The sequence below is a fragment of the Seriola lalandi genome, unplaced genomic scaffold (genome assembly GCF_002814215.2).
Source record: "Seriola lalandi dorsalis isolate HSWRI2012SDOR001 ecotype SW California unplaced genomic scaffold, Sedor1 jcf7180002054353, whole genome shotgun sequence".
In the NCBI taxonomy this organism is placed as follows: domain Eukaryota; kingdom Metazoa; phylum Chordata; class Actinopteri; order Carangiformes; family Carangidae; genus Seriola; species Seriola lalandi.
Window position 1 is genome coordinate 1412987 of NW_019524906.1, and position 11384 is coordinate 1424370.

Sequence of the window (11384 nt, forward strand, 5' to 3'; positions counted from 1 at the left end):
ATGGGGATAATCCTGACACCATTTCAGTAGCCAAGATCATGCATAAGGGATTCAGATAAAGACATTTGAGCAGAGCGATACTGATTTGAATAAGGAAAACACCTTGCTTTCATCACATTTGTTATAGGAGCATGAAAGCAGAATGGAAGTACTAATGCATAAATATGGTGCCAAGTGGTATACTGTATGCTACCATAGTGACACTGCAAATTTACAGACAATAGAAAACAGATACAAGGATTTCTATCACACTGAGTGAACAGTTACATCTGATGTTACAGTATCAGATGTCTTTATTCATCATTTGTTTAACCAGGTAAATCCCAGATTTCTTTTATCCCAGGTCAGAAACCTCTTTTGGAAGACGTTACCAAGATGGCAGCATAAAAAATATTTGTAATTTGTAATTATGTAAATGATAAGTACAGTATCTGCAGAAAATGTTTTTTTTTGTTTTTTTTTCCAAAGGAATTACCAACAAATTCAAGCGACTTCACCTAAATATATGCAGTACATACATCCCTTCTACTTCAGCTTAGAAAGATTTAGTTTATAAATGTAGAAAAGGCAAAGACAATGAAACTTTGATTCTTCTATATGATAGTTATGGCTACATGCAAGCTCTGGGCCAATATGGAGGAATATACAATATATTATGCTAATCTAATGAATAAAGAAGCTGAAAAGTATTATTTCAGATTTTGATTATATTAAGAATTTTTTTTATGAGTTAAACAGGTCTACTGTATGTACAGATCCATCCAATTTTTGAAAATCCACACTCAAGTTTCAAACGTTGAATTAATAAATTTGAACAACTATTTCAAATGTTTTATCCTGAACTTTGTGGGGGTGTATTCTTATTTCTGAATTTCAGAGTTTTACCACTGAGTGGCAGTAATGTACTGCGCAGCTTGTTTACTAACTGCCATTAAACACATAAGAAAGCAGCAGAGGGTGGATAAGATATGGTCAACGTGAGCATTTACCTAAATAAAAACAGCATACCCGAGGTGTTATTACAAACTGCAGATGTCGTGCATCTCCCATGAGTCTTCTGCATCCCTCGTATCGACTTGTCAGACGGTCTCAGTCTCGCGCTATTTATGAAGGGCTCTCCCTGTGGGTGTCACACAGGTCTGATGCTGCAGCTGCTGCTTCCTGTACTGAAGCACCACCAACCAGAGCCAAAGCCCTTTTCGCTTCAGAGCCCCACACCCTGAGCTGAAACACGGAGGAATTTGTTGCTGGGACGCTGCCGTCCTGCGGAGGGAAGCCAGCCAGAGTCGGTCTCCCGGTGTAGCAGCCGGTAAAAACCATTGTCTTGTGGACGTTGAGAAGCGAGGAGCTGCACTTAAGGACTGAGAGACGCAGGACACGATTTTTCCAGGAGCTGGTGCTAGCTAGTAGCAGCTAGGTGGCTAATGGCTAGTAGCAGCAGGTAGATAACCTAGAAGAGACAGAAAAATAGAAATGTGCCTACTCCAAACGCTATAGATGCACCGGCTAACGACCTGACTTTTAAGACGCACCTTGGTATGATACGTTTTATCACATTGGCTAACTGACATGCTACCGAAAGTATACTAATTTTGCTAACGTTAGCCAGCTAAGTTAACTAGCCACTTAGAGCTGACCCTGTTGCTTTTTTCAGACTTGAGTTTCGAAGAAGGAAAAGGCTAAATTAGCAGCTGCCCAGCTCAAAGCAGGTTAGTGCATTATTTTAGAAAGTCGTTTAGGGTAGATATCGACATGGCTCCCAAAAGAAGACCCGTGCCCCTGAACATTACGCCCATTGGGGAGGGACAGGCCACCTCTAACACCATTGATGCTGCATCTGAGTGAGTAGCACTACCGTGGGTTAAAATTAATTGTATCTGTGATGAAGAGAGAATGCCTCAAACTGCTCTGTGTTAGACATTATCCCCATTTGTTAGCACTCTGTAACATAAGTCCTGTGCACCGCCATTCATGTACAGATGTTACATGTCCCTGTCTCATCCTTTCTCTCTGTGTGTATTACCACCTGTCTCGTCCTCACAGAGCCAACCTCGAGGCCTTACAAAAGAAACTGGGTGAGCTGGACTTGGACGAACAACAGAGGAAACGACTGGAAGCCTTCCTCACCCAGAAAGCTCAGGTTGGGGAGTTGAAGGATGAGGATTTTGACCCCATATGTGAGTTGGGTGCTGGAAACGGAGGAGTGGTCAACAAGGTCCGCCACAAACCCTCGGGTTTGGTCATGGCCCGGAAGGTGAAAATTACCACTTGTTGAATGCTTTCTTACAGGTGAAGTGTGACATGTGGAGTGAGCTTACTCAAAACACATTCCAGATTTGTTCAGTTTAGATTTTGTTACTGCATTATAGCGTTGGTGCCGACTTGGTTTGCTTCACCCATGTCTACCTGGGATCCCACTGACTTACTGTCTGGAGAAAAAGACACTACATCATGATTCAAATACAACAAAAATAAACACATCAATATTCATCTAAAGTAGGAGTAGGATAATATATAGTTAAATTATTCATATAACATATTATATTGTTTAACACAATTCATATCCATATAACATAAATAGGTATTTTGAAGTGCTGTAAACTTTATACAAGGGGTGTGTCTGTTTAGCTTACCCTCATTGATTTGAATGGGGTGGGAAAATAATAGGAACACCTGTCAACAGTTCAACAGTACCACAAATTGTAGCCTCCAAGATGATCAGACAATTGGACCAACACCCCTTTAACACAATTTCAACAAAAAACTCAACATTTAACCTTCACGAAGGTAAGGTTTATTGCAGGACTGTTGTATTAGACTGCATTAATTTTAGCTAAGTATTCCTAATAAACTATCTGTCCCATGTTTATGAGCACTGCCAAGTTCATTTGTTCCACTGCAAAAGGTCATTTATAACTTATATATGTATATCTTGTCACAATATTTAACAAAACCTAAAGGGATCCTCATCAAAAGTATGTTACTGTTGTATGGGTTTGTTTAAAAATGTTGAAATATAGTTATATGTATCTGCCTCAAAAATACAGTACCTGTTGAGCACTTAAAGCTATCCTCGTATAGTGTTGCATACTTACAGCGAGTTGGTTAGTCTCTTTTCCCCCTATTTTGATCAGAACACAGGGTGAACAGTTGATGAGATAGTAAATTACTGGGATTGCATACAGACTCTGCAGCAGCAATTCAAGCAAGCTCAAGCGTGTATGCTTTCAAGCTGTGTATTGACTTGTCTTCAACTTGTCTTTTTATTGCAGTAAACACTGTTTTAAAAAGATAAATGTAATGAAATTCTAAATAGTGTGTGTTGAAATTTCTAACAAAGCAAAGTGTTAGTTATGCCAGCCAGCACCTCTGCGTTAAAAATGCGTTAAATTGAGATGGGCAGTGAATGGTGTAATTGCATCCCATGCATTTGTCTTTGTCAGACCCACAGTTCATGGTTTCATATTTACCCTTCTTAGTTGATCCACCTGGAAATCAAGCCTGCCATCAGGAACCAGATTATCAGAGAGCTGCAGGTGCTGCATGAATGCAACTCCCCCTACATTGTGGGCTTCTATGGGGCCTTTTACAGCGATGGGGAGATCAGCATCTGTATGGAGCACATGGTGAGAGACAAAAACTCTTAAGTGAATTCATGTGGTTTGATACCACAGAGTTTCTGAGTATTTTTCTCTTGTGCAAAACATTTGTTCCCAAAAAGCCTGCATGTGTTTTGATTTTTAAAATGTTATATTAGATTTTAATTGTGCTACTTGTTGCTGCAGGATGGTGGATCCTTGGACCAGGTCCTGAAGGAAGCCAGAAGAATCCCAGAAGAAATCCTGGGAAAAGTTAGCATAGCTGTATGTATTTCTCCAATGCTTTTACTTTTTAAAAGTAAACGTTCTGCATTTGCAATTTGATTTTTTTTTTTAATCAGATGTGACATGTTTATAATTTCTTAAAAAGGTGTGCTGTTCAAATTTGGCAGCGGTATAAAGATTTGTAGCTTGTTACTATAAATGTATTTACATATGCACTGCTCTTCCATTGTGGGTGTATGTCTCTTGTGTTGTTGCTTAACTTGCTGTGTGTTAACCTGTCATGAATGAGTCACAAACAACAGAGCCTACCGAGTTTTGTTTAACTTTTTCTCTTGTATTAAGTCCAAATAACTCAAATGTAAAAATGAACTACCAAATTAATTGGATTTTCTTTTAATTAACATTTACACACATGAAAGCTTATGTTTATATATGTTTTTTTATGTACACACTATTGCCTGAGATTTGGCGTACTGTATTGTAATGTTTTCTGCTCTTGTTTACAGGTATTGAGAGGATTAGCCTACCTGCGGGAGAAGCACCAGATCATGCACAGAGGTATGGTGGTGTAGTCTAGTCGCAATATATAACATTGCTCTTAAAATCCATTGTCCAACATTTTCAGCACTGTAGTACAAGAGATGCTAAGTATGTAGTTTACTTATTCAAATAATAGGTGATTGACTAATTATTAGTAAAAATAGTAGTAAAAATATAGTATTATGGACATTCATGTTGTGGTAACGTTACTGATTAATTTACACATCACAAAATTTTATCTCAAGCTTTCCATTGAATGCAGTGGTTATCACACAGTTACGTTTTACTTATTGGCTTAACTCCTGTGAATTTCCTTCAGAAAGAAGAATAAGGATGAATTATAACAAAACTCAGAGTCATTGACTTCAGATAACCCATGACCTAGATGACTAAAGGTTTTGATAGATATGCTCCAAAATGTATTTCATGACATACTGAAAATTGTATTTTAAGTACAGTCTCATGATGGTTTGTGTAGACAGTTTTATCTAATGCAGAAAAATGTATTTGATGACAAATTTTAAATAATGACAATTGTTATTTTGATCAATTCAGTTTTCTAACTACAACTGTTATTGAGCACATTGGCTTCTTACTACCTTGCTGCAACAGTTAACCAGTACTATGCAGTGTTTAACTAGAGCACATCATCATGTTTCTTGTAGCCAATCCTTGATTAGTTTTTTTTTGTTAATGTGACATTCAGTTGGTTGGCAACAATGTAGTTAAAAAGTGCTAAAACAAAAATATGTTTAAATTGCTTTTGTCTGGAAATGGCCATAAAATGTGTAGAAATGGGCATCCCATAATGGCAGCTTGGCCAGATTACAGAAAAGTCAATCTCATTTAGTAATAATGCAATGTAGATGTTTTTTTATGGACAGTTGTCGTGGTTAATATAATGATTCCCATTCCTTCAGTGTTACTGGTGGCTAAGATTTGCTGATGCTGATGAGGCAACCAGCAGAGAATGTTACAGTCTAAACATCAGATTTAAAAAAAAAAAAAAAAAAAATGCAGGATAATTTTCCACTGTCATTATCCTTCCTGCTCTGAAACAGGCTCAAACACACTAACAAAAAACATTTAAGTATGATTTCTATTTCGAAATGTCTATGAACTTTTTTTTGTCAATGAAACCACTTCAAATGTGCCACACTAACTAGACGGGCTCCAGGCCTCCATGTAGTTTTTCATTCAAATTTGTATTAATTGTCTTCTTGCATTTTCCTCCATATGCACTGCATCAACATCTTAAGACAGTTAGCACACTCACCACAAGGCAGACTGTTATTTGGAAATATCTGATCAACGAAATTTGTAGCAAAAAGCAAAAAAGGCTTAGTAAAAAACATTATCTTTGCATTCAAACAAAATTGAAAATATGACCATAGCAATGTCTAAGGCAGCCAACTTTTCCACAGCACACCAGTGAGGAACCATGGGTGTGTTGTTATGAAAAGTACTGGTGAAGGCAGCAGTCAGACCTGCATAGTGCAGTGCAGTGAAGTCTTACAGGGTCGGTGGTACTCTAGGACAGAGTTGTCTGTGAGCTCAGGCAGTAATTACAGCCTCTCAGATGTGATTATACAGCAGCCGCACCCTGTCGACCCCTCCCTCCATGTCTCCCTCCATCATTCCCCCGGTTTTTCATGCCACCTCCTTCTCAGTCACTTCATACATGTCCTTGGTCGGTGGGAGGGGGTCAGTCACCACAGAGGACAGATTGCAGGGCTCAGTCATACCCCATTATTTTGCAGGATGTTTTTTTTTTTTTTTTTTTTTTTTGTGATGAGTGGGAAATGTTGAGGACCAGGCTTGTCTATAACAGGGACTCAGGAAGAGATGTTCACTATTTTCTCCCTTGCTTGAAAATGAACCTTGGGGGGCGCTGAGCATGCCACCCGCAGCCCTCATGGCACCCTGTAGTCCTGGTCAAAATTTTCATCTCTGAATAATTGTTTCAAAAAAGATTTTATTTTTTTTATGTCCAAAAGACATTTGTCTTGATATTATAGTTTTTATGTCCTTGGAGGGATTTTTTTTTTTTTTTTTTTTTTTGAGCTTGTATGTGTTAGTGTCTCCAATAAAAAAACACAGGACACAATCAGTACATAGTGGACATGGTCATACATACACAGCTACATTCATGGCCCTATGCATATCCCCAAATATATATTAAAACACCAGTGTGATAGTGTCCTTGTTTGCTATTTAGAATTTGTTATTATAAGCAGTCTATTCCCATCCTGATGACTACAAAGTCAATAGTGAGGTGATAAGTATGGATGACATTTGAGATACAGCAAGAAGAAGAGTCTCACTAAAACTAACAAACGTCTGTTTGTCCACATCCCCTCTGCCACATAGATGTAAAGCCCTCCAACATTCTGGTCAACTCTCGCGGGGAGATCAAGCTGTGCGACTTTGGTGTGAGCGGCCAGCTCATAGATTCCATGGCCAACTCCTTTGTTGGAACGCGCTCCTACATGTCGGTGAGTCAGCTCTGCACGCCTGCGCCCCCACCCCTTTTCCTCTGGCCCTATCCCCACTTTCCTTCTCCTCTTTTCTCACATTGCTCTTGTTCACTGGCCCCACCCTCTGCCTTCCCTTCCTCTGGCCCTCCCTCACTTCCCTGCCAAGAACCGAGGGCTGTGCCCAGGAAAGGACTCTTTGGCAAAGACCTAGGCAACTGTGCTCGCTCTTTCTTGTCCTCCTTTCCACTCACTCTTAGACACCTGGTGGGTGCAGTGCTGAAAGCTGCTTGACTGTCTCATCATATACCCACAAAGAACCAGTGGTGTAGAGACACTTGCCCTTTCATCATAATTCCCAACACACACATCTGTCCTTGCTCACCCTTATAACTAAAACAGTCCAAAGCTGCTCTTCACTTCCTGCCAAACCCTCCGATCCTCTGTCCTCCTGCCTTAACCGCACCCACCTCTCCTTGCCATAACACCCCCTCCTCCATCTCCCCTTCCATTATCCTCTCCTCCACTTCCTGTGCCTTCTCCGCCCAGTTCTCTGCCCATCCCACACTCCTGCCTGGCATCTTGGCTCTACCTGCTCCCTCTGACGTAGATTGTGTGTTTCTCAACAGCCGGAGAGACTGCAGGGCACTCACTACTCAGTTCAGTCTGACGTGTGGAGCATGGGTCTGTCACTGGTGGAGCTGGCGATTGGCCGCTACCCCATCCCCCCACCAGACGCCAAAGAGCTGGAAGCCATCTTTGGACGGGCTGTTATGGACGGAGCTGAGGGAGAGCCTCACACCAACACGCAGAGGCCCAGACCACCAGGCAGGCCCGTGAGCGGTATGAAACGCAAAGGCACACACGAATACGCAGTTATATAAAACAGTATCAAAACTCATATATGTAGTCCTGATTTAGCATTTCTACATTAATGGTTGCATGATCAAGCTTTGAAATATAATCTGATGATAAACATTGCTTAATATGTGACAAAAATGTTTGTTTGTTGAATTATGCTAATGATATTCCACTTGTTCACAGGACATGGGGTGGACAGTAGACCTGCCATGGCAATCTTTGAACTTTTGGACTACATTGTAAATGAGGTATGAGAGATCACATACCTCACCTCACAATACATTGAGTCAAACAGACACACACACATTTATATCTCTTCAGCTTGCACAAGCACACAGTATTGTACCTGTCTTCTTTAATTGCTCTGTTTTTTTATCTTTTGCTTCTTGTTTCTTCCTCAGCCGCCTCCTAAACTGCCACTTGGTGTCTTCACCAATGACTTCCAGGACTTTGTGACAAAATGGTGAGCAATGCAATGACATGTTTAACTCGGCTATGTTTAGACTGCTCTTACTGGCTCTTCAACAAGAAAGAACAATCGGAGTTAATCAGGTAGATTGCTATAAAATCACTAAAAGCTGGAATTTGTTTTCCATCTGTGTTTAATATTATATAGTTATATCTTTGCAGCAGTTGGGGTTGACTGAAATGCATACGTATTGTTTTGTGTTAGGTGGTTACAGTTTGAAGTACAGAGGTATTTTGGAAATAATAAAATCCAGCTAAAGATCCTGAAGACATAAAAATATTCTCATTGGAATAATAATTTGTCTTATACAGTTTATCCACAACAAAGTTCAGTTACCTAGTTAAAAACATAAAATTGCATTTATATGTATATTTTCCTTCAATCAAACATCTAGAGTATATAAATATGCAAATATTGTTTAAGTTTTAACTACTAGACACATGAAGTCTCGTATTTCACTGAAAAGTCAGATTCTCAATGTCTGTGCACTGGAGGATTCAAGTTTCCACAGCACACTTGTGTAAATTGCATACTGAGCAACAATTTGCTTCCAAACTAGCTGTGATGTCACAAAATCACGAAACTTTCCCTCCTCAGCGGATGAATATGAAAACAGCCTTCTAGTGTCAAATTAGCTCACACATTTTTCGACACAGTGAAGCTTAAACATATAAGAGAAGTAACAATAAGCAAAACATATTTTTGAGTGAAGGAGGACTTTAAGTCATTAAAGAAGCACTAATGTTTCTATTAAGGATTTCTCATGTCGGTAACCTTCTTGGTGTCATTTGTGTCTGTAGTTTGATCAAAAATCCAGCTGAGAGAGCTGATCTGAAGATGCTGATGGTGCGTACCCGAGCTTTATTTCCATCTATCTGATAGTTTGATTACTGGGTAAGTGATTTCTTTGTTAATGATTCTAGCAGTGCAAACAATGGTTTCCCTTCTGGTTTTCTTTCAGAGTCATACATTCATCAAACGATCAGAAGTGGAAGAAGTTGATTTTGCCGGATGGTTGTGCAAAACCATGGGGCTCAACCAACCCAGCACTCCCACCCGCAGCACTGAGTGAACAGGCCCCCACTGCCCTGACACACCTCTGGGTCTTGCTTGCATACACATACATATACTGTACATACATGTACACAAGCCATCACACATATTGGCACTTTTTTCATCTTGCTCTTGGGTAAAACGGTTTTGGCTTCCCCCTTCATTTATTTCTTCACCAGCAGCAGGGCCCGTTGAGTCATTGTACTGTAAGACCACAGCTTCACCATGCCAGTGTCAAGAGTAGCCACAGCTCACTTTTCCACACTGCTACAGAGGATGTAAAGCACTGAAGGGCTGCCAGTGTGTCAGCTGAATTTGCATTGATTGACAAACTTCTTTTGTATTGTTGAATATTCTGTATTAATCTCTTTTCTATGGCAACAGTTGATGGCTTGTGGGACTGTATTTTAATAAATTACCTGCTGTAGAGATTTGTTGGGCTGAGAATGACCAGAGAGAAATCCAAACACATTATCTACTTGCAAATTCTAAATTGGTTTTATTGAAGGTGAATGCAGTTATTTTGATTTAAAATCCCTTTGTCGAAGTTAATCATGCTAAAACGTTGTCTGAAGAGACCTTGCAGTTACCTCCAATATAATAATCAAATTTGTGAGTAGAGAGTGCAGCACAAATGGGCCTTTAAGGAGTCATTTTAACTTTTAGGTAAATGAGCGATCACGCTAAACAGTGTCACAAACCAAAGAAGGTACTCATGACTACTAAAGTTTTTCAATGCCTGATATGTTGTTTTTTTTTGTATGCACAGTCATGAACAGTATATCAGTGTACTTTGAATGTTTTGATTTTGATTTTTTTTTTTTTTTTTTTTTGTTCCATTCAGTGACTTACACTTTGATTGTGTTGACATTGTTTCCTCGACATACATTTCAATCCACATCCCACGCTGTGTGTCTCACATACGAGGAGGCATATGCTGCGGTGGCCTGATATATGCCAGAATGTCTTTATTGACATTGTGAAAACAATGATCAAAATGTATTCATGGGATGATATAGCATGGTTTATTATCTTTCTTATACTGTATGTGTATTTTATTTCCCAAGATCATGATGGGGATGATTAGCTGGTGTTTTTATCAAAAGCCTGAATCTCTGCAATGTCAATATGAAATTTCAATCACGTTGACTAATCTAACTTTTTTTTTCTCTTAGTTGTTGGTCTGTACTTTCCCCTGAAGTGTATTTGGTTATGTTCTCACTGTACTGCTACGTGTGGCGCTCCAAGCTTTCTCTTGGGACACAACCAGAACAGAGGTGTGCTTTTGGAAAAGACTTGGGTTAAATTATTGAAAACCTTTTCCTTGTGATTTAGCCCAATTAATTGTGATAAAAGTACAAACTGATTGCAAGTGGAATTTCAGTAGTACAAAGGGTTTGACTGCAAAAATTTAACCCAGGTCAGTGTTGGTCACATGGTGGTGGTGTTACATGCTAGCCTGCCGTCTTGCTAGAGCTCTCGTATTCTCTCTGCTTATGGCTGCCCTTTCTTATTCCCCCAGAAATGTGCATTCGTTCAGAGCAAACTGGATGCATTGTCACTTGTATGTGTACAAAGCTATATACAAAAATTACAGGAGTACTATTTTGCAGTCTTAATATACAAATTTTTGATTTATGTAAATGACAAGGGAGAAGAGTCATTTTATTATAATATAAAAATGTGTTGGATATGGTTATAATGTATAAAAAGATGAAAATAAAACTTATTTGTGAATGTACTGTAAGTTTTTACTCATGACGTTTATTGAAATCCACTGTCATTACTTTGTCTCTAATAGACAAAGTTTACATTTAACAGATATTGCACCACTAGTATGCAAATTTCAGACTTCAGAGTTTTTCATTTATGATGATATGGTATGGTTGATGTAAGGGCCATAGCCACCATTTCTATTTTTCCTTGGAATTTGGGATTTTTTTCAGAAAGGGGGGGGGGGGTTACATACCGCACATGAGTAGATAGAAATAAGAACATTCAATGTTGTCCCATTTCAATATTGTTAAGAAGGCTTTAACAGCATCTGTGGGGGTGATTAAATGCTTTGAAAATACTACACCATTAACATTAAAATCAAATGTGACAAGTCTGAATAATTGGAAGATTTTAGAGACTTTGCTTTTGGAGTTCAGTCAACATTTT

The 11384-nt window shown here is 39.1% G+C and overlaps 1 protein-coding gene across 1 annotated transcript; it reads left to right on the forward strand.

Moving 5' to 3' along the window:
- The first annotated feature begins 1133 nt into the window (after positions 1-1133).
- Positions 1134-10962, forward strand: map2k2a (mitogen-activated protein kinase kinase 2a). The gene is made up of 11 exons (XM_023408063.2): positions 1134-1841; positions 2044-2254; positions 3480-3626; positions 3786-3863; positions 4331-4382; positions 6735-6859; positions 7468-7681; positions 7883-7947; positions 8101-8162; positions 8969-9014; positions 9130-10962. The coding sequence occupies exons 1-11, from the start codon at positions 1753-1755 to the stop codon at positions 9238-9240; spliced, it is 1200 nt and encodes a 399-aa protein (XP_023263831.1). The 5' UTR covers positions 1134-1752; the 3' UTR covers positions 9241-10962.
- Positions 10963-11384: the final 422 nt, after the last annotated feature.

Bases quoted from the DNA above. Each gene is read 5' to 3' on its own strand.
- map2k2a (XM_023408063.2), top strand. From the start codon at position 1,753: ATGGCTCCCAAAAGAAGACCCGTGCCCCTGAACATTACGCCCATTGGG. The intron at 1,842-2,043 runs GTGAGTAGCACT...TCGTCCTCACAG, and splicing joins ACCATTGATGCTGCATCTGA to AGCCAACCTCGAGGCCTTAC. The intron at 2,255-3,479 runs GTGAAAATTACC...TACCCTTCTTAG, and splicing joins GTTTGGTCATGGCCCGGAAG to TTGATCCACCTGGAAATCAA.